General features: G+C 39.0%; 1 protein-coding gene across 3 annotated transcripts in view; it reads left to right on the forward strand.

Moving 5' to 3' along the window:
- LOC111321782 (uncharacterized) overlaps positions 1-23,131 on the forward strand; it is a 31,916-nt gene extending 8,785 nt beyond the window's left edge. The window contains exons 8-16 of one of the 3 annotated variants that reach the window (XR_015994540.1): positions 840-914; positions 1,526-1,780; positions 5,706-5,849; positions 6,365-6,570; positions 7,915-7,961; positions 9,495-9,572; positions 10,997-11,062; positions 13,059-13,148; positions 22,826-23,131. Coding sequence is in view for 2 of the 3 variants with exons in the window: in XM_022924749.2 (XP_022780484.2) it covers positions 840-914; positions 1,526-1,780; positions 5,706-5,849; positions 6,365-6,570; positions 7,915-7,961; positions 9,495-9,572; positions 10,997-11,062; positions 22,826-22,900 (946 nt within the window). In the remaining variant the exon portion in view is untranslated. Of the gene's footprint in view, positions 1-839; positions 915-1,525; positions 1,781-5,705; positions 5,850-6,364; positions 6,571-7,914; positions 7,962-9,494; positions 9,573-10,996; positions 11,063-13,058; positions 13,149-14,522; positions 14,594-22,825 lie in introns of all 3 variants that reach the window. The other 2 variants (XM_088742796.1, XM_022924749.2) reach the window with 2 other exon arrangements.
- Positions 23,132-23,771: the final 640 nt, after the last annotated feature.

Below are 23,771 nucleotides of genomic sequence, written 5' to 3' on the forward strand. Positions count from 1 at the left end.
TCCTTTGTTCATAAAAGCTCCACACAGTATCTTCATAAGCAGCCGTCATAAGCTGCGCTTTTGATTGGTGGGTTATGAACCGAAATTATCTTTAGACAAGAAGAGGAGATTGTGATGCTTCAAGGTGATATGCGTCTGGTTTGACAAAGTAATAAAATTCTGGCTTATGGGTCAAGTACAATATTTTAGCTTAAGATAAAACTACGTATGATGCACGATCCTCGCAGTAGATAGAGCTATTTAAGCAATAGCGAAAGTCAGACCTGAAAAAAATCAGGCCTGTACGGGATTCGAACCACTGACCTCTGCGATACTAGTGCAGCGCTCTACCAATTGAGCTAACAAGCCAACTGAGAGTAGGCCGTTAAGTTGATTCGTAATAAACCCGTGAAAGTGATAAATCAGATACAATGAAATATATGAAGTTCATATATTTTATTTTGATTGGTGGGTTATGAACCGTAATTATCTTTAGACAATAGGAGGAGAAATATATGAAGTATATGAACTTCATATATTTCATTGTATCTGATTTATCACTTTCACGGGTTTATTACGAATCAACTTAACGGCCTGCTCCCAGTTGGCTTGTTAGCTCAATTGGTAGAGCGCTGCACTAGTATCGCAGAGGTCAGTGGTTCGAATCCCGTACAGGCCTGATTTTTTTCAGGTCTGATTTTCGCTATTGCTCTAATAGCTCTATCTACTGCGAGGATCGTGCATCATACGTATCTGATACCGTAGTTCAAAATATATGAACTTCATATATTTCATTGTCTCTTAAGATAAAACTATTGGGACACGAGTGAACTAACGCCCTTTCCTTTGAATATTTTCAGAACTATTTTAAAACTAGTTTCTAGAAATAACCTGTTGGATGATCAGGCAATGGAACTTGTGTTTCAAGATAAAAGGTATTTCTTAGCTATTAACAGTAACCATAAAGCTCAAACTGACAGGTTAGTTTCTTGATACATCTCAAAATTGCAATACGTGTGATTGGTCACCTGGGTTACAGTGGTGACCGCTAATGGAATATGTCACATGCTTACTCCTGTGTCAACGGAAACATCTCGATGAAGTTAATATACTATACGGGGTTGTTTTTCACGAGGAAACTTCTAAATCTTAGTGATATCACGGAAAAATTGTCTTACTCCTCCCTAGTTTAAGTCGGAAAGGCTATTGGCCACAAGTTTACTAGAACGCATATTCCACGTTGGGTAGTCATGGTAACTTTAGGCAGAGGTGAAATAGAGTCTAAAAAAATGTCTCTATAACTTTGTGGAGAAACAAACGTTTTGCTGGAGTTTTAAGCGAAAAAAATACAAAAAGGATTAATCTGATTATGAAAAGTCCCAAAGGTAGCATTGCATAATCGCTGCGTAATATCAGTAATGACCGGAACAATATTTCGCTAGAGGCCCAACATTTGCTAAACAACCACTTCCTGTCTTGGGTTAGTATTGCGAATATGGGCAAAAGTTATTAATTTTTTGACTGGGTTTTACTTTTTTTTGCACAGTCATGTACAAACACCCAGCACTAAAAGCAGACCATTCATTGGAAGAAAGACTTGGGAACAGTCAACTCCTTTAAAGAAACGACAGCAAGCTGTTTACCAATGGACTTCTTACCCTGGCTCATATCTAGCAAGAGACCACACAAGCTCAGACATGACAAGCTGTCAATCACATGCCAGTGCTCTAACCACACCATTACCAGGTGCAGTGAAAGTAGCAACTCCTTTTGCAAGAAAACAGGATCCATTAACTAGTGGGTATGTGCTGATGTTTACTCATTTGATACGTGTAGTGTAGAAAAGGGCATATGGTATTTCGTGGACTGGACTGGACTGGACTGGACTGGACTGGACTGGACTGGACTGGACTGGACTAGTAAAACGCGGACTAGTAAAACGCGGACTAGTTAAAACGCGGACTAGTAAAACGATAACAACAACAAAAAAAACAATTTCATACGAAGGCGATCATAAGACTTAATGGCAAGCCAATTTAGTAAGTGACAATACCTGTTTGACTTTTAAGCTGCAAATGGGTTTGACATGCGCCAGATACAAACGAATTTATAAGTTTAGGCTAAGAAAGAATTTATTCAGCACCAGTTCAAAATCCTAAAATACACTTTCGTCGTAAATTTTACGTCAGAAACGCAGGAATTCGATGAATAAAAGTCGCATTAAATCTCCTTGTGTCTAGGTAGAAAGAGGCTCATTGACTTCAGCTTTTCGGTGGAAGAAACACCAATTTACACATGCCATTACAGAAAACAAACAAGCAGACTGACAACTCCCGGCCAAAACACATATTTGCATTCACTTACAATTTGACTTTCCGTGAAATTTTAAAACGGAACAGAGGTAAATCTTCGAAGATTAATCGTCGTTAGAAATAAAAAATACTTTCCGTAAGATCTCTAACTGTTTCTCTTTTTACGAGAAAATCGTCGCATGATAATTTAACTCGTGTGTGTTTGTCATACCAGTAGTGCTGTTTCTTCAAAAGCGTATGCTTCTTTCTTCTTCAATTGACAGGTGTCACATCGTGACAGTTGCTTATCAAAAAAATGTTTCGGCGAAAACATTCTCTTTAACTTGAATAACGCTTGTTTTCTTTATAACTCACTCGCCATCAAATTGTGAAGTTCAAGGAGGATTTTCCCGTAATTAAACTCGTAATTGTAGCCCTAATCATTCGGGTTCTTTTAGCAATCATTGTTTTTATGCGTTAGAAAAAGATAAAAGTGTTATTCACCAGCATAGGTCGGTCCGTAACGGGAACTTCTGAACTGTTCGTATATTTCTGAACTGTTCAAAAATTGGTGTAGCATCCTGGATTCTTTAAGGCTCGGGTCGCATTACGACCGAATTGTTTACTCTAGGGATTAAACTCTGTCAACACAAGCATTTTCTAATGCGACCCAATTACTGCGGGTTCCTAAAAGTTTCAAAATTCTAAAAATCATCAAAGACGCCGGTGTGCCTGGGTGGGGCTCACCGATTTTGCCAAATTTTTTTGAAACTAAAGGACCCGCTTCCGTTGCGGACAAAGTTGTCATTTGTGCGTGCGTGTGAAAAAAGATAAAACCAAAAAGAGCGGGAAATTTCTCCATTTCTCAATTTCTCCATCTCTCCATCTCTCCATCTGCAAAACAAAAGCAAACCTTTGATTTTTTTGTTGTTGTTAAATAGCTGAAAACAAAAAGACTATAATCGCCATGCAAAGTGTTCTGTTTCGCCGCATGGTTAGTTCGGGGGAATGTTTATTTTTGCCGGATGTGAGATTGACTGCGTGATTGACGTTTCCATTTTAACCCGGTTGAAATGCGATCCTAATTAATGTTGTCAATTTCATTTTTGTTTTCCCGTTAAAAAAAAATTGGTTTTAGGTTTTTCGAAAGCCGGTGAAATTAAAACTTGACTGTAATGCGACCCCCCTAAGTAAAATTGTCTTGACTCAGTTGCATTAGAAAACGAAAATTGTCGGCTCGCGTCTCCTTAAATGATTGCCAAAGGAACCCGAATGAATCAGGGCTACAATTACGAGTTTAATTACGGGAAAATCCTCCTTGAACTTAACAATTTGATAGCGAGTGAGTTATAAAGAAAACAAACGTTATTCAAATTAAAGAGGAAGCTTTCGCCGAAACACTTATTTCTAAAGGTTATTAAAAGGCTTCCGAGCAAATTTTGAAACATTTTTTGATAAGTAACTATCACGATGTGACACCTGTCAATTAAAGAAGAAAGAAGCATACGCTTTTGAAGAAACAGCAGTACTGGTATGACAAACACACGCGAGTTAAATGATCATGCGACGATTTTCTCGTAAAAAGAAAAACGGAGATCTTACGGAAAGTATTTTTTATTTCTAACGACGATTAATCTTCGAAGATTTACCTCTGTTCCGTTTTAAAATTTCACGGAAAGTCAAATTGTAAGTGAATGCAAATATGTGTTTTGGAGTTGTCAGTCTGCTTGTTTGTTTTCTGTAATGGCGTGTGTAAATCGGTTTTTCTTCCACCGAAAAGCTGAAGTCAATGAGACTTTTTCTACCTAGACACAAAGAGATTTAATGCAACTTTTATTCATCGAATTCCTGCGTTTCTGCCGTGAAATTTACGACGAAAGTGTATTTTAGGATTTTGAACTGGTGCTGAATAAAATTCTTTCTTAGCCTAAACTTATAAATTCGTTTGTATCTGGCGCATGTCAAACCCATTTGCAGCTTAAAAGTCAAACAGGTATTGTCACTTACTAAATTGGCTTGCCATTAAGTCTTATGATCGCCTTCGTATGAAATTGTTTTTTTTTGTTGTCGTTTTACTAGTCCGCGTTTTACTAGTCCACGTTTTACTAGTCCGCGTTTTACTAGTCCGCGTTTTACTAGTCCGCGTTTTACTAGTCCGCGTTTTACTAGTCCAGTCCAGTCCAGTCCAGTCCACGAAATACCATATGCCGTAGAAAAGGAGCATTGCGATGACTCAATATGCAAATACAGCTGTACCACCCACAATGGAGAGAACAGTGATAGCTGAGTTTCACTAATTTTAAACCTCAAGATTCGATTTTTTTTTTGACTCTGCGGAGATGTTTTTTTTTTCTTTTTCTTTTTGTCTTTTAACCAACACTTAATACATAAATCAAAATCGTCTTAAGTTTAGCGTTATTTCAAAGTTATATACCTGAAAACAACCTCACAAAATATCTCAATCCCATTATTTCAGCTGTGTGTGGTTGTCAGGCAGCCGTTGTCAACCTAGCCAGATTTTTTTTATAAAGCAGTTTGTCGCTGCTGCCACTGAGTCACGTCGTGTAAAGTAACGGAACAAAACTTAAGTACTCTACTCTTAAATAGCTATTAAACAACAACCCGAGAAAGTCACACAAATTGCTCGATTTCTTGCACATTTTCCCTAATGATCGTAAATCTGCCCTGGAAAATTTATATAACGTCATTTGTTTTCCACACCCCTCACAAGACTGAATATTGTACATTTCAAACAAGGCAAACCTTAAGCATTCAAACACAAGTCGGTGAAACTCAAGATATAATAATCACGGTCCAATAGACGCTTAGGTACATAATCAACAAGGGTAGCTCAAATGACATAATTTGGTCGACTTAGTAGAGTTTCCTCATGTAGTTGATTAATGCAGACGTTTAAGGGTCGTTGATTGTGAATGGTTGATTGTGAATCGTTGATTGGAGGTAGTTGATTGAATATACCTTGTTTGAACTAAGGATGAAATAACGTAAAAATTTTCTTGTGGACATTGCCTATTACAAACGTTAAGTAAATTTTAAATCACGATTAATGATATGTACACCGACTAAATGATCTTTTAATTATATATAAAGTATTCAGTGATCTTACTTTGGTCTCCTAAGGCTGGCTTGTACGTAATAGATTGAGGTAGAGTGAGCGTAGTGAATATTAAAGGGATTTTCATAGTGATGTAGCGTAGGTTTGTGGAAGGTCTGTAATGTCATCTTTTTGCATTCATATTACACAAGACTATAATTTAATCAGTAGTACTTGCATTTGCGAGATCAGTCATCATGGAATTGATGCTGAAGCCTCTGTAATAATTAACTAAATTATGTTTGTGGTATAAGCTAACAAATATATTGTGAACAACTGAAACAAGGATGTATTCTCTATTTACTGAATTCTCTGTTTAGCGTTACATTGTCCACTGCGACCAGCCAAAGCAAGAAGAACCAGGCTAAAGGTCTTGTTTCCAAAGAGAGTCCAGACACTGTAGAGTCAGGCCCTTACACCTCACCACCAGGAATGGTAGTTAAGAAAACAGACCTATTAACAAGGTGAGTGCATTTACAGAGAAGCCGGCGACCATCATGTACGTGTTCGGCATGGATGATTTTGATTTCAGAAGCCGTTGTTGCGTATTGTTTGAAAAGATGCAGCGCTATTATTAGTTATTTTGGAAAATCAAACAGTTTATTAGCAATGAAAAATAACAATTTTAAGAATCATCGCGGTGATCCTATCAGGAGTTGAACCTATGCCCTACCTCTGTAAGGAGCTTGATCTCAAGAACAATGGCGACGGCAACTGATACTTCGAAAATTTAGACCTTGAAAACTAAGACTTCGAAAAAAAAGATCTTATAAAAAGCCACCCATTGGCAAACTACCCTAATGTTGATTTTCAGCCGCCGTTGGCAGGTCACAAAAAAACATTGAGACACGTAAGGTTAACCCCGAAAGTTGGCCATGTTCTTTCCAAGAACGATGCAGTAATTCTTACTTACATTCCTTCAATGTGGAACTTAGTTGAACTATGCTTCATTTTTTTTCTTCCTTTTTTATTGAAAAAGGTTTGATGTTGTGTTTGAAGACAGTCAGTCTGGTGAGGAGATGATTCGTACCCACACTGGACGAACCCGACGTCTATACGGTGAGCCTGCACAAACTGAAACAAGCTTCACGTCTGGAGGGGATAACGCGGTTGCCGGTCTTACTTCTAACGACTCAACATACAATGTTGGTGGGGAGGGAAGACAAGAAGAGCCCAAACAAAATGGTTCGTATGACGTTATTGTTATTTAGAGATCAGTCAATACTTAGAGGAACGTTCTTGTTTCAAGAAGCCTCGTTAACCTTGTCCAGCAGAGGTTTTGCTTCTACTTTGACAACTGTGTTGGAATGACGTGTCGTCTGAATATGCGTACGGAGCGAACCGGTTTGAGAAACCGCTGTGTTTCAGTAGCAGTCGTTTCGTAGGGCCGCAAGCGCTTCAATAACCATCAGGAATTATAAGCAACATCCACGTTTAAACTCTCAACGATCCCTTTGAAATAAAGGATCTTTTGGCTCTTGAAAAATTGAGTACAATAGCGCAAAGCAGTGGAATGTATAGTGTTGGAAGCAAAGCATTTCTTTACCTAGGTGCGGATGCTTCCAAGTGGAAGTGAAGTATAGTGTTAGAAGCAGCGCATTTCTTTACCAAGGTGTGGATGCTTTCAAGTGGAAGTGACGTGTAGTGTTGGAAGCAAAGCATTTCTTTACTTAGGCGCGGATGCTTCCAAGCAGAAGTGACGTATAGTGTTGGAAGCAAAGCATTTCTTTACGTAGGTGCGTATGCTTCCAAGGGGAAGCAACGTGTAGTGTTGGAAGCAAAGCAGTTTTTTTACATAGGTGCGTATGCTTCCAGGGCCAAGGTTTTGAAATGCGAATCATATGCAATTGTTGCTTAGATTTGAACTGAGTCTCTCTTTTCAACCGCTGGTCAAAGGAGCGAGGATTCTTGGAACGAGAATACTTGGGGAGGGCTGGCGCTAATGGAGTGAGCTCATCTTCAAATTATTTTGACCTTCCCCTTTGTAAAGCACATGTCTCGCTCACCCGTTCCTGTCACCCTTTTGTCGTATAAAAGGTTTAGAAGTTGCCTAATCATAGAGCGCAGTGAAGCACAACCAAGGTCATCTCGAGTTACTATGGTAGTTCTGTTAAAGATTCGGAGTTCCCTCATGACCGATCTTGACTTCATGCACCAAGATTTAATATAAAGTGTAAACCCGACACTAGCCAAGCGCGGAAGAACATGCCACAGTCGTTTCTTGTGGGTGCTTTGACAATGATATGATTCAATTTTTACATTTAGTATGATGTGCACGTCATCAGTTGTGTTCGTTTGTGTGAGTGTATGTGTGTGTATGTGTGTGTGTGCCGTAACTTTCTGTATGAATCTCACGAATCTGTTCATTTTTTGAGACTTAAATATCTTCAATAGAATCTAGTTCGTTATTGTTATTATTTTTACCATTCTTATTATAATTATTCAATGAATATCGTTTTAATATTCAAGTGCTTAGAATCATCATAGTTTTTATTACTATGGTTGTTTTTTCTATAATTATTTTTATAGTGATGTTCAACGTACCTGAGAAGGACCTCGGAGGTAAAGGTGATCAGGTAATGATAAATTCAACACCTCAGGGAAATGTTAGTTGAGACTTCTTCAGTGAGAGTACCTGGCCAGCAATCACATGGAAAAGTCTAAAAATAAGAACTTGTATTCATGACATTGCGCTAACTTGGCTTGTATTATTCGCATAATACAAGTATGATTTCGCTCTAAGTCAGGCATGCCTTTCCTTAATTTTTTAGGTTTATAGTGATTGAACTGTAAGAAGAATGATAATCTTATAGTTCATGAGACGACATTACCCTTAAAGTGAATATCGAAACTGCATCTCAAGTTCTTTTCCAAAAAAAAATTAAATTCTGTCCGCTTTGCGACTGTTGGCGAAAACTGGAAATCTGTATCATGGACGGATACTTTGCTTGCTCATTGGGGCTTCTTGATTTGATTATTGTGAATCTGGCTGGTTCACTTTCTCAGATATTTTCCCTCGCCCTCTGTCGCTTGTAAAACCTTGATATCTTCATAGCAGAAGGTGGGTCAGCCCGACAATAGTATTGCAGCTGGTAAGGGTTCCAGGATGAGACTTATTCTAAGGTAGCACCTTATACATCTTGAACTCGTTCCTGGCTCACAGGAAGAGGCCCCAGGACTTGTGATCAATACCAACCACCTTGTTGCACGTCCTGTTTACGCGAGTCAAGAATTAGAAATTTCAACGGCGTGAGACCAAGTCTCTGATGGTAGATTTCAAGTTATCATAATAATGATTGCTTTTCTTGTGGAAAAGAGAAAATTATGGATTTTGGTTGTGGTGTTGTTGGGAGGAAGCATTTTTGTTGGAGCGAACGGTGTCTTGATAAGAAAACAAACAAAACAAGACTAAAGAGTTCTAAAGCTGACTAAAGGGCGAAAGCTCGAAACGTCAGCTTCAGAAACTGTTTGTGGTGGCCAATTTAAATTATCAACTCAGTCCATAAGACCAAATTATCTTGTAATAGCTCTCATCGACGCAGCCCTACACAGTCTCTTTAGAAACTTCCATACCCCCTTTAATCAAAACAACACTAAACATTACCGAAACAATATTTTAATACTCGCTCTACGATCGGCGAATTAGTTACGAAGATCATTGGGACACACCAAGAACTGTTCGAAATAGGGGTAAAATAGAAGAACAGCTCCCCAAAATATCTGTCGGCCGACTGTTGCGAACGAAACACAGAAAACACAACGAAAACACAACAGAAACACAACGAAAACACGGGCTTGTGCAATTTTGTGAGTCTGAAAAATTTACTCGTATTGCTAAATTTAAGTAACTAAACTCTTCCAATTTCAGCGGAACGAAATGTGTCAGTCAGATACTACACATCAAGTTCATATAAATGAAGATCGATACGGCCAATAATGCCTCGCACTCGAAATTTGCCTCTATCGCGTGGTGTTCCTCAAAATTCATTTTGACATTCAAACTTACTAAGATGACAGTCTAAAAAGTCTAAAAAGTTATACATATGGTGAGCTTATCCTTGACTCAATTTTATCTTAGCATGAATATTGCTCTTTTAACTATTTTGTAGCTGGCAAGCAAGGACTTGAAGGATAACCCTGCTATGATGGAGAGGAAGTTTTCTATTCTTTCTGAAGAAAGAAAACGGGTCAGTTTTAATAGGCAAGCATGCAAATGAGTCTGGTTTCCTTTCTTTATACAAAAATTGAAAATCGCCTGTTGTCCACAATAGTAATGTGAATCTCAGGACCTTAGGATTTGAACCTTGTACGATTTTAGACAGAATTAAGTGCAAAATATGGTTAAGGTGATTCCTCACTTTTGCATTGCGGATCCTATCATAAAAATCACGTAATAAGGTGAATAAGTGCGCGTGCGTTCCGAGAACACGGTATTGTTTTCTAATCAATGAACCAGGTAAAGAGGTACCATGGCCTTTAGCTCTTCAACGACCACGGTGACTTATTTTTTTACTGCTCAATTTCGATGAATAAATTATCCCCTTTAAATCGAAAAAATTCCAAGAAATTCATGACGGAAAAAAGATAGCTAGACGCTTGCACGCAACCCGTTACTCGATGATGCAAATTTTGGCCTTGAAAGCAACGACTCGAGGAACCTATTCAGTTGATGTCTTCAAAAATTGCGCGATTTTTTGCACAAGTTTTACATCAAATTGTTTCATACGCTCGAAACTTTCTTCCTATCAAGTTTTTTTTCAAGTGTTACGTTAAAAATCCTTACTTTCTGCCACCGCAAATGTACCTGGACCGATGAAATGACGCGCGTGCTTAGTGCCATTACTTACATAAATGGGATAAGATTGGCTCATCATATCTCTTAAACAAGCACGGTGACCTATATTTTTCATTTTAATTTTCGAGACAGAGAATTCCTTTTTTGAGGAATCACCCTAACTCTTTGTTATGCTACTCTATCAGGCGACTCCTTCCCTTGAGGGACCGCTTCGCAAATAACTCTTCTGTTTCTCTCAGTAAACAATTGCTTCGAACTCTCTCTTAGGCAACCACTACTAGAACTTCTTAAGTGACCACAACCACTTGTTTTGTGTTTTCCCTAAGCGACCTTTGGACGAAATCCTTGCGTTTCTCAGAAGTTACAGAGATTTTTTTTAAAATGGACGATAGATAAAAAATATTCCTTTGACATTACAGTTTAATTTAAAGTTCGATGCGCATACTTAAGTCATGAATTCAGAGCTCATTTCAAAGTGCAAAAAAAAAAAAGAAATTGATTGAGCGAGGAGCGCACTGATATACTTCCTGGTTTAAGAGAAGTTTTTCAAAGCAGAACCTTTTGGGTTTTTTTCTTTTTTATTACTTCATTTACTCGAGGAGAAGAGAAGCAGTAAATTTAGTTGGTGGATCCATTGCGTTTTTGGCTTTTTGTGTCGAGTTAGTGTACCTAAAACTGCGTAACTCTTACCACAATATGTTAAACCGGACATAAAATGTGATATTACTGAATGCATATTGCCACAGGTGGGTGTAGGGATGTGCACAAGCTTATTCACCAGTCCTTCAGATTTTGCTTTCTTTCTAACAATTGCAGCTTGAATCTACCTTGAGCCGAATTCCAAACATGCAAAAATTGTCAAAAAGGACAAAGGAGGACAAGGTAAGATAGCATAGACTATGGGCTTTGTCTCACGCAAGTTCTAACTCACCAGCACGATCGTAATAATTAGATAAATAACTAAATAAATGGATACATTAAAACGTCATTTACCGTACTAAATGGATCAGCTTTCAAAAGTAAAAGGTGGTATCAACCATGTGTAGCAAAATAAAAATAGAAATACAATAAAAAACATGTAATACTAAACGGTAGTGGGCATTTGATAGAAAGAAAGCTGTGAACAGACAAATGTTTCTCTTCCCAATATCCGTTCGCCCCTCATGTAATCCTGCCGTTTGCAAATTAACCGTAGTCGGCCCGTGAACGAGATCCAGCATTATTTTTGAAACGATTCTCCTATTTATTACTTCCATTTTGAAATCACTGGTGATCCTTGCAATCTGATTTGCCCTCATCGGTGCGACTGATACACGAATCGCAACATTTTTTCTTTAAATCGCTGAAAATAAAACAATCTGATATCGAGGCTTGTTTAAAGTAAACAGTGAAATGTAGGAAAACGCAAATCACGTTGTGCCACCTTTATATCCAGGTTAATATACTGGATCAATTTAAATATTTGCACAGTCTAAAATGCTGTATTTGAATGACATATTTTGCAAATTCAAAATGGATATATTAAGGACGTAATTGAACTCTGTGTCGCAGATGATTTCAGACCTAATAATATACATGAAAAAATTTCTCAGTTCTGATGGTTTGGATGAATGCAGTTTTCAGTTAATTCAGTGCAGAAGAGAGTTAATTCATTGCAAAGAAAGAAACAAACCAGACATTCTGATTGGTCAGAATGATTGGTCAATGTCAGTGTCAAGGTCAATGTCAAGGTCAATGTCATTTTTCCACGTGATGCGCGCGCTTTTCTTCTGCGTAGTTATGAGGAGCTACCTCGTATTTTTTCATGTATATTATTAATAGATAATCACATGATTTTCTCGTGCAATTTGGAATAAATAAGCACTTGTAAATTTTTTCAAAGACCACAAATTGCACTCGCCCTACGGGCTCATGCAAATTTGTTAGTCTTTGAAAAAATTTACTCGTGCTTATTTATTACAAATTGCACTCGAAATCATGTGATTACCTATACAAATTGCACTCAACTTAGTTCAATTACCATTATTAATTACCATTATTTATTACCAGTGATATCAAACCTTCGCGTGACTACATTCGGCGGAATGAATTTTTTTTTGACCAAATATTTAGTAAATAAACCCGTTCGGGCGGCTGTTATGTCGGCTGATAATGTCCGCGGCTGAGAGATTGTCCGAAAAATGAATACTTGGCCGAGAAGCGAAGCTTCGATTGCAAATATGAAATTTTGAGACTACCAGCAAGCCAGAACGGGGTTTATTTATTTTATAACCCTCCCATTAATTTTCACATCGCAATTAAACTGCGCGTAAACACAGTAAAAAGAGCGCTGGACTGTTGTGCGGGAGGTCGAGGTCGATGGTTCAAGCCCCGGCCGGACCAACACTCAAGGTCTTTAAATAACCGAGTAGAATGTGCTACCTTTTTATAATATCAAGAAATGGATAGACATTCTAGTCTTCTCGGATAAGGATGAATAAGCCGTAGGTCCCGTCTCCTGCATGTAATAATTAGTTCATTTGGTTAGGCAGTGGACGTTAAAGAACCCACTCACGAGATTACTGTGATGTGGTCTGGCCTGTTTACTGGGAATTGAAGGGGAGGGGGCATCTTCAAATAAGTTTCCTTCGGTTGTTTGTAAACTGCTGATGCAGTCCGGCCAAAGCCCCCCGGAAAGTGTTGTGATGCGCATTTGATCATATCCACATGTTAATTTGCGCAATATAAATATTTAATTATTATTATTATCGCAGAGAAATCAACTGAATGCTACATTCTAATCAGGTAGCACAGGGCGAAAACCGTAACCTGTGACCCATGGAGTAAAAAATAAATGTACATTAACTAATCCTAAAAAGCTTTTCCGTTGTGTCTACAGTCCTCCTTCTAACAGGAACTCAAACTGCCACCTTGAAAGTCCGGGCAATATTCAGCGTGCCCGAGAGCACTGCCCTCTGCATCTTTCGCAGTACGTTTATTATTATGCAGTATACACGTTTGGATGCTAGTGAGCTAAGCAAGATAGGGCGAAAATTCGTAGCCTATCTGCATGACAGGACTTTTAACTATGATAATATCTAATACTACTTAAATATAAATGATAAATATAAAACGATAAAAGTGTCAATTGGCCCAATACTAAGATGTTTTTTTTTTTTTACATGTTCATGATTTACTGTTCGGCTCTTAAAATATCCTTAACTTAAAATGTTCATAAAATACTGTTCATAAAAACCAAGTCATAATGTCCTTAAAATTCTTACGATGTAACCAGTTTAAGTGTTCTTGCAATGTTCAGAGTACTACTTAATACAGCTTCCTGCGTTCTCAGCAATATTTCTTTGTATCTTGTACCAAAGAAGCCCTTCATTTCAGTTTCCATAGCTTTAGACCATCCTCCAAGTATTATTATTATTATTATTATTATTATTATTATTATTATTATTATGCAGTATACACGTTTGGATGCTAGTGAGCTAAGCAAGATAGGGCGAAAATTCGTAGCCTATCTGCATGACAGGACTGTTAACTATAATAATATCTAATACTACTTAAATATAAATGATCAATATAAAACAATAAAAGTGTCAATTGGCCCAATACTAAGATGTTTTTTTTTAAATGTTCATGATGTACTGTTCAGCTCTTAAAATATCCTTAACTCAAAATGTTCATAAAATACTGTTCATAAAAACCAAATCATAATGTCCTTAAAATTCTTACGATGTAACCAGTTTAAATGTTCTTGCAATGTTCAGAGTGCTACTTAATACAGCTTTCTGCATTCTCAGCAATATTTCTTTGTATCTTGTACCAAAGATGCCCTTCATTTGAGTTTCCATAGCTTTAGACCATCCTCCAAGTACATCTATAATGACGTTTACATGTGAGATCTTGTATTCTGGGTGTTGTTTTGTCAGGTCAAGTCTAAGTGCTCCATACTTCTTAGTCTTTTCGTTGTCTTTCTTGTCTCTGTTGTTGATCCAAGGGCAGCTCATTTCCACCATAAGTACCTTCTTGTTTTTGTGGTCGATGAAACGTGCATCCACACGATTAGATCGTACATATGTATGATCAGCATATACTGGTACATCCCAGTATGCCTCAGCATCAGGTGATTTATAAAGAGGTTTGAGCTTCACATCTGAGAACCATGGCGGAGTACTATCAGCGAGCTCTAGGTCTTTGAGCATCTCAAAGAAGAACACTTTCAAAACAAAATTGTGCCTTTCTAAGTACTTGGACTGAGTTAATGATGGACATCCAGCCAGTACATGTGCCATGCTCTCAGGACCTTCGCCACACATTCTATATTTGACATCGTTCTTGTCCGTTGTTCCAGTCTTGTAGGCCATGTAGACCTTTGTTGGTGTGAGCTGTTCGTACAGTTAGAAGATGCCTGCGATACAGTGGGTAGGAGCACATTGCCATTTATTGAACCTTGCAAAACAATTTTCATGGCTCAGTTGATAATCTTGCCATCTTGCTTTTAAAAGACTTCCTTGCCACTGTTGATCTTCGACGTTTTTGACAAGTTTCTCATTTACAACTTTCTTTATATGCTTCTTGATGTGCAGATCTTTGGTAGTTATCTCTGGTTCTTCTGTTGGGCTACATGATGGTTCAGTGGTATTTATCATTATTAAAATGAAGACCCTGTGGTCTAAAGCGAAGACCTACAGGTCTGAAACGAAGACCCATTGTTCTAAAAACCTTTTTTTTCAAGGAAAGGCTATACACTAAGCTAAAATGCTCTCATTTCTGTACCGCATAAATTAAAATGTCATCTGAGCGCGCGACTAACTTGACAGTTACGTTATCTCAGTCGTTACAACACATGTCAAACTGTGTAACGCAACTAAATTCTAAGAATATAGAAATATACGTTTTAGTGACGATTTTGGTATATTTTGTCCTCACCAATATTCTATTTTTCGAATGCATATTGAGCAAATTATAATGAGGTGACTTCATTACTTTGCTACACTGTCTTTATCATATAAAGGCGCAAAGGTCAACTGTGCGTGACTCGCAAATTTATTCACCACAGGCTACAAGGATGATCTCCCGCCAGAATGGTCTAAAACCACAAAAACTACGTAAATTTCTGCAGTGCATAAATTAAAATGTCATCTGGGCGCCCTTTATCTCAGCACACACAACACGTGTCAAATTGTGTAACGCAGTCAAATATCCAAGAGTATCGAAATGTACGTTTTAGTGACGAGTTTCGTACATTTCCTCGTCACCAACATTACAGTTTAGATTTTTTCAATGATATTGAGGTGACTTCAATAATACTACGTCATACTGTCACTGTACCTACCGCTTGATGGAGGCTTGATCCGTTTTAAAGGCCGGGCTCACAGCTCGTCTGTGCGTGACTTACAAAGCTACATGATACGTATGATGCACGATCCTCGCAGTAGAGAGCGCTATTTATGCAATAGCGAAAATCAGACCTGAAAAAAATCAGGCCTGTACGGGATTCGAACCACTGACCTCTGCGATACTAGTGCAGCGCTCTACCAATTGAGCTAACAAGCCAACCGGGAGCAGGCCGTTAAGTTGATTCGTAATAAACCCGTGATGATAAATCAGATACAATGAATATATGAAAGTTCATATATATTTTTTCTTTTTTTTTTTTTTTTTTTATTACATGCCTGATTTTTTTCAGGTCTCGTTTTCGCTATTGCATGAGTAGCGCTCTCTACTGCGAGGATCGTGCATCATACGTATCTATAACCGCAGTTCAAAAAATATATGAACTTTCATATATTCATTGTATCTGATTTATCATCACGGGTTTATTACGAATCAACTTAACGGCCTGCTCCCGGTTGGCTTGTTAGCTCAATTGGTGGAACGCTGCACTGGTATCGCAGAGGTCAGTGGTTCGAATCCCGTACAGGCCTGATTTTTTTCAGGACTGATTTTCGCTATTGCATAAATAGCGTTCTCTACTGCGAGGATCGTGCATCATACGTATCTATAACCGCAGTTCAAAATATATATGAACTTTCATATATTCATTGTATCCAAAGCTACATGAATAATCTTGTACAGTCAAACACAGCACATGCAATGTTCCCGTAGAAGTTTGTAATTGGTTATATATTAGGCAAGTGTAAAAACAAACAACAGCTATTGAACTCTCGCGGCTTTGATATAGGTAAAAAATGTCATACACTAAACTTGAAAACTACATTTTAGTCTCATCACACAAATTGACTTTAACGAAACTGGCTCTTCATTTTGTATCAGACAATGGTTACGTTTCAAAGGCTTGTGCTTATAGCTGTCTGATAAAGCTGTCGCGTAGGTCAAAAGATGACTTATCTGTCAGTTTTTGTTAAGGTGGCTCGTACCGGTTTTCGTCTTTTTGATGGTTTGTAACTTTGAAAGAATACGACAGAAAGACTGACCAACGCCGGTTGAACACTTTTACGGGGTTGAATTATATAATCATTGGTTATCCAAAAATAGGTGTCATTTCGTAACTAGCAGTTTCCATGGCAACGCTTTCAGAGGCTTGTTCAGACGCATTTTTTAGCTTGTGGCTTGAATAATTCGAAAACTAACCCGGTGACCCCATGATTTTTTTGCAGTGATTGCTTTTGGCACTTGAAAAGGAAAATACACTAAGATTTTTAAAAAATTCTACCGAGCGGAATTTCAGAAAATCTAGAAAAAAGGCAATTTTCAGACATCGCAAATTTCCTTCCGTAGAATTGTCTAGTTTTTTTTTTCTGATGATTCCTTTCGACGTTATTATCATATTGGAACAATAAAAAGAAGGGGTCACCGGACTTGTTTTCATGCAATAGCTTTCGTGAGTTTAGCAATTTCCGCGCGCGTTCTCGCACATTTAAAAATCTGGATTCTATAAGATCAACATTTGCTCATGATCTGGTATAGCTAGCGTGTGCTCGCGCGCGCGCCTACGATCTGATGTCTACAGACGTTTACTGCTAATTAAGAAAATCATTAAACAGCTGTCCAAGATAGCCTCCCGGGCTCATCTTCAAAATCCTACACACGACCTCTGGGTATATCATATTATTTTCCTTCAAGTTTCAAAGTCTTCTTCCACTTCAGGTAGATTATCCTTCACTTGAGTTCTTCTTTTTTCGCCGTCGCAAGATTTCATATCGGTTGAATATTTCTTTTAAATGTGAAGTGAAGCAACCTTTACTTCTCCAAAAATCGTCTTCTTTATCTTAGTTTCTATCTTCTGCATTCACAGTAGCCGCTCAACACATCAAATACAAGCTCTTAGGTAAACTTCTCACAAAAGTAGATAAAATTCCACGCGCCGCCATCTTTGTTTTGAATTTTCATCCTTTGATCTCGCGCTACTTTCGCACGTTTCTCTCGCGCGCGTCACGCAAGAGTGACCTGTTCCCCGCGCGAGGAAACTGGTACGAGCTACCTTAAATGAACGGTCCTCACATCATCCTCGGAGACCCAGGGGCTGTGTGTCGATTTCAAGTTAAGGGCAGAAGAGCCTCTTGGGACATTGTCTTTCAAGACTAGTTCCAAACGGTCGTATTCGTTCTGTCATCTGATTGGTGCCAGAAAATCTTTGTGTTTTTCTGCCCAATCAGAGTGAAGTGTGCTTTAGAGTCTTTTCGTGTGTTTTAACACGCACATATACGAGAAGCTCAGTTGCTCACTTTGCCGTTGTTTGGGCCTTGCGATTGGGCCGTACGACGGAGCCTTGCTCTAGGTGAAAAGTGTCAGTCTCAGCACACTATGTAAGAGAAATCGATCAGATTTTCAGGAAAAATCTCACCGGAAATTATACTGAATACTTTCGCAGGTATCACAAGAGAACGTGTATAAAAGTTTACGAGGTTCGTATAAAACACGAGGGTTGCAGGTGTTGATATGTCGCTTTAAACGTTAAACGAGATGTAAGCTTAAATCTTTCTAGATTTCTTGTACAATTTGCGGTGACTGAAACTTTGCCAATCTCGTGAAGTTGTTTCGTCGCACGGGCCACGCCGGTATGTCGAGCAACTGGTGCTTATGCTTACTTACGTAGCTTTCCTTGCGCGCCAAAATCTAATCTTTGCTTTGTCGTAAAGTCTCACAATGTGGCCAAAGTTGCAGAGAACGTTAAGTTCGTGGACGACCTCCAGCAAGCGCTTACAGAAAGCTTAGCTGTGTTTCCGATTAGCTAATTGAAATCTGAACAGAAACTAATTGTCGAGAACATCGTGGGAAGGAGAGATGTTTTCGAACAGTTACCGAAGGGGTTTGGAAAGAGTTTAATCTTTCAACTGCTGCCTAGAGTCTTCAAATTCTTGAGCTCGAAAGGCCACGGATTCTCTTCCACTCCCTTGGTCATTGTCATGTCACCTCATTTGTCGATTGTTTACTTACTTAATCCTCTTCGTGTTGTGAAACACATAAGGCCTCGGCCAAAGAGCGCCATTGGATTCTGTCGGGTGCTTGTCGTTCCAGGTGACCCCATGTCCAGCTGTTTTCCTTCATCTCTTTCTCCACTGTCCTCCACGATTGTTGAAGACCAATGAATAAAGGCTGATAGTTTCTAAAGAAACTGTTAGGGGCTGCGTCGGTGGGGGTAACGAAATAATTTGGATATATCAACAAAGTTGAAATGGTAAATTGGCCACCGTAACGATCACAAAAGCTGACATTTTGAGCGTTAGCCCTTCGTCGGAGCGAATATTCGCTCCGACGAATTCCCTGATTGGGAATCGATGCTGCTTTCATTGGGGAAAACAAAATCAAAGACAAGGAAATATTGGATGCAAAGGGCGGGTTTGCTTAGTACATGTCAGCTTAGTACAGGGTTATCAACCCACATCTAATAAACAAAAGTTTCCACGCTTAGCTTTTCTTTTCTTTTTTTTTCAGGCAAAGATTAGATTAGATTTTGACGCGCACAGAAAGCTGCGTAAGCGCCAGTTGCTCGACATACCTGCGTGGCCCGTGCGACGAAATAGCTTCACGGGATTGGAAAAGTTTCAGTTACATCAAATTATACAAAAAATCTACACTGGCAGAAAGAATTGAGATTACATCTCGTTCAACATTTAAAGCGACATATCAATGCCTGCAACCATTATGTTTTATACGAACCTAGCAAACTTTTAAACACGTTCTCTTGTGATACCTGTGAAAGTATTCAGTATAATTACCGGTAAGATTTTCGCGGACAATCTGATCGATTTCTCTTACATTGTGTGCTGAGACTGAAACTTCTCACGGCTCAAACAAACATAGCGAGCAACACTAGAGCTTCTTGTCCGTATTAAAACACACGTAAAGACTCCAAAGCACACTTCACTCTGATTGGGCAGAAAGAAAAATAAAGATTTTCTGGCACCAATCAGATGCCAGAACGACTGCGACCGTTTGGAACTAGTCTTGTAAAACAATGTCCCCATGGGCTCTTCTGCCCTTAACTTGAAGTCGACTCACAGCCCCTGGGTCTCCGAGGATGTCCTCACATTGGACTAAGTGTTCATTTCAATCTCTCGGAGTTGGAGCAATAATTTTTGTTCTAAACAGCACAGCTCAGATGTTTAATAGGGCTCCCACTGGTGCACTTAAGCTAACGCCAGGAACGCCTGCATGAAATTTCATTCTCAACGCAGGGATACATATGAGAGTGATGATTTAATCTCCCCAGGAAAATCACATTCTGGCGGGAGATCATCCTTGTAGCCTGTGGTGAAGAAATTAGGGACCTTAAGCAACCACGACGGCGACGGCAACGAGGACGTGAAAAAACAAGAGATCTAACTGGCAGAACAATAGCTCAGCACGTGCGTTTTGAAACTTTGTACATTTCTTAGCCGTCCTATGTAAAACAACAACGTGAAATCGCCAACATTTGCGTCGTCTGCGAGCCGAAACCGCGACGGCAAATTATTTTAATTTCCATTTGGAACTCAATGCTACTTTTATACGTCATACTGAAGTTGAGCTGTGGCGCCGTATGAGACAGTAAGCTCATGTAGCTATTTTTGAAGTTCTAACTAAGAGTAGAGGTTTATTTTTTAATCGAAGTCTTCCTTGGCGTTGCCATCCTGACTGCTTAAGTTCCCTATTAACTAGTCACGTACAGATGACCTATGTGCCTTTATATGATAAAGACAGTGTAGCAAAGTAGTGAAGTCACCTCATCGTAATTTGCTCAATATGCATTTGAAAAATAGAATATTTGTGACGACAAAATATACCAAAATCGTCACTAAAACGTAGATTTCTATATTCTTAGAATTTAATAGACCCTTCCACGGTTTTTACGGCCATATTGTTTGGGGGTCAAACAAAACCTCGTTGCGTAGCAACAAGCAATATATTCTTTTGTAATTATTCGACGCGCGTCGGTACCTTCACTCAATATCGTAACTTTATAGAGAGAAAATCGCTTATCTTCGTCTCCAAATCTATTGGGAACATAGATAAGGCGTCACTAAAAGTAAGTGCCGAATTTTTGGCGAAGTACCTTTTTATCACTGCGTTTTATGGGCAGATTGATATGTTGTTTGAAGGTGACCTCGTGTCCGCCATGGTGCGAGAATGGTATTTAAAAAAGCACTTCTTTCAGTTGGGAAATTACAATATGTTTTTTAGCCATCGATATTGTGTAGTTTTAAATTTTAGGATTTATGGTGGAAGTAAGTACTCAAATAAGGTTCTGAAAGCATCTGTATTTCGCATGCCAGTATGGAGTCGAACATCAGCATCTCTGGTTATTTGTGCAGAGGCTGTTCACAGTTTTAACCCCAGGGAATCGTCTCCACTTTTCATCGATTCGTCACTTGCAGTGATGGTATCACTATTATCAACCGATGTTGATAATCGCCGCCTTTTGGGTGACTTAGTATTTGAATGCTCAAAAGGAGTCAAAAAAAGAGTAGGTATTGGATTGCTTACTGAAGACTTCCCGTCTCGAAAATGATTGAAGCAGACGACAACACTCTCCCTTGACTTTCCTATTGAAAAATATTTTCTTCCCTTCTGAACCTGTCGAGACCATGCTTCAATTAATGATTGCTTGGGCTTGTGGAACGATAACTTCTGTACATGTGAGTGGATGACCCATTTTTTCGGATCTCCTCTATCATTGTTACAGCCGCCGACAGAACACCAATCTCCAAAACCCATTAAACCAAGGGTTTCTCTTTGCCGAGTTATTGGTTTTTCAAGAGTATGTTAGCCTGTCTGGACGAAAAGGTTTAAAAAGCACGTAAACACATTTATTTCAATTTTTCTTCTGCACAATTAAGTTACTTAAATACAAAAAGTCATTCGGAAAAGCTGTACTCTGACCTTCTGGCATTATGTCGGCCGCGAGGTCACGTCCAAAGAAAAACGATCTCAATGTTCCCATAAAACGCAGAGAAGAAAAGGTTTTTCGCCGAGAGGAGAAAAAATCACTCGCCTTTATTGATGTCTTCCCTTTTTCAGCGATTAATATTAATTTTTGTTCCTGAACCAAGCGAAAATTTAAACGAGGGTAGCGATGCGCGTCTTCTTATCATAAGAGATTCTATGGCTCGTTGCTACGCAACGAGGTTTTGTTTGACCCCCAACCAATATGGCCGATAAAACCGTGGAAGGGTCTATTGCGTTTGACATGTGTTGTACCGACTGAGATAACGTAACTGTCAAGTTGGTCGCGCGCTCAAATGACATTTTAATTTATGCGCCACAGAAATCAGAGCATTTTAGCTTAGTGTATAGCCTTTCCTTGAAAAAAAAAAAAAAGGTTTTCAGACCACAGGGTCTTCGTTTTAGACCAGTGGGTCTTCATTTTAGACCACAGGGTCTTCGTTTTAGACCACAGGGTCCTCGTTTTAGACCACAGGGTCTTCGTTTTAGACCACAGGGTCTTCGTTTTAGACCACAGGGTCTTCGTTTTAGACCACAGGGTCTTCGTTTTAGACCACAGGGTCTTCGTTTTAGACCACAGGGTCTTCATTTTAGACCACATGGTCTTCGTTTTAGACCAATCTAGTAACCAATTTAGTACCAATCTATAAACATTCTATCTTTAATGTTGCAAACCGACCGGCAACGCTACTTGCTATTCATGATAGATAGTGAGTAAATTAAGAAGCCCAACAATGTACAGTTGTAAACAAGATAAAGTAAAAATGCGATTCTGTCTTGCTGTTTAGTTTTGGACGACTGAGAAGACTAGTAGGTTTATTTTAAAATAATTAGATTATAAGCCCTCATCATCTATCACACGATAACAAACTTGAGTTTTTAATCCAAATCTTAGCCACGACGCTCGAAAACTTGAACCTCAACTGGAGAAGAAGGGGTGTATCCGATAGGCTCTATTTCCGCCGCTCTCTCGAGTCCGGTCCTTTTCGTTCCTCCCCGAGAAGAGGAAGGAACGAAAAGGAGGGAGGAACGCGGGCTCCGGTTCCTGAACAGCGGCTGGTAATCGAGCTTCTGTACCTGAGGTGTCGCCTCTAACGAGCTACATACTTTTAGAACAAGTTTCCTGATTATAAAGTCAGTGCGGAGAAGGAAAGCTACGATTTGTTTACATGTACAACCACCTTGAATGAAAGCGGTGTCTAACGTGCTAAAATAAAAAAATTAAAGAGTTATTTCCTGATCGTGAATTTTTTTTTTTTTTTCCAGGCGTACCTCGAGAACCGACTCCGGGAAGTCGTCAAGGAAATTGCCTTGGTCACAAATCAATTCCAAAAACAATGAAGAATCATTTCCGATCCCTTGTTAATTTTACGATTTCTTTCGCTGTACTATTGGAAGAAAGTCTTCTTCACGTTGATGAAAGAACGCTGATCATTATTTATATTTATTTATGGTGTTTCTGGAACGATGTATGTAATTCACAGAATGTGAATTCCTTTCATTTACTTCTCAGGTTTTTTTGCTATTAATTGGATATTCTTTCGCATAAAAGTACTTATTTTTCTATCCTGATTGTCTTCTGCATGGTTATGTCTTCAGTGGTTAGATAAAGGCATTGTTGTGATCAACCCTATGGCAAGTGCCTGCCTCTCAGGCCCCAGCATTATTGGGAATCAAAAGTATTGCTTGTACTACAGTTACACTTATTGTTTACTCTCCCAGCATCGAAGCAGGAATTTTAAAATAGGGCAGTTGTTCCCATTGTCATACCAAATTAAAGGGAAGTGTTTTGGCGGAATACCTACGTGGCACGATTTGGTTTTAATAACATGTGACAACAGAACTATGGCCGCCCTAGCAGTTATCATGGAAGTGGGAAAAGGGGGGTAAGTTTGGTTTTATCAACTGAGTTGATAAAGTAAAATTGGCTCTGACGTAGGGCTCGAAACGTCAACTCTTTACGGTGGCCAATTTACTCTATCAACCCAGTTGATAAAACCAACGGAAGGGGACGGTTTTCAGCATGGGGAATAAGAATTTGTAGTAAAGGCTTTGGCAGTCGCGAGTTCCCGGACGCGCTCCTTAGCTGTCCGCCTTTAGTGGCACAGCGCACATTGTTGCACAGAGCGCGGCTGCCCTCCAAACTTCTTAGGTACCAGCTGAAATAGTCACGCACGCTTTGAATTTACCACCGTGGGCAACCGCACCAGTA

Source organism: Stylophora pistillata, chromosome 13, assembly GCF_964205215.1.
Source record: "Stylophora pistillata chromosome 13, jaStyPist1.2, whole genome shotgun sequence".
NCBI lineage: Eukaryota > Metazoa > Cnidaria > Anthozoa > Scleractinia > Pocilloporidae > Stylophora > Stylophora pistillata.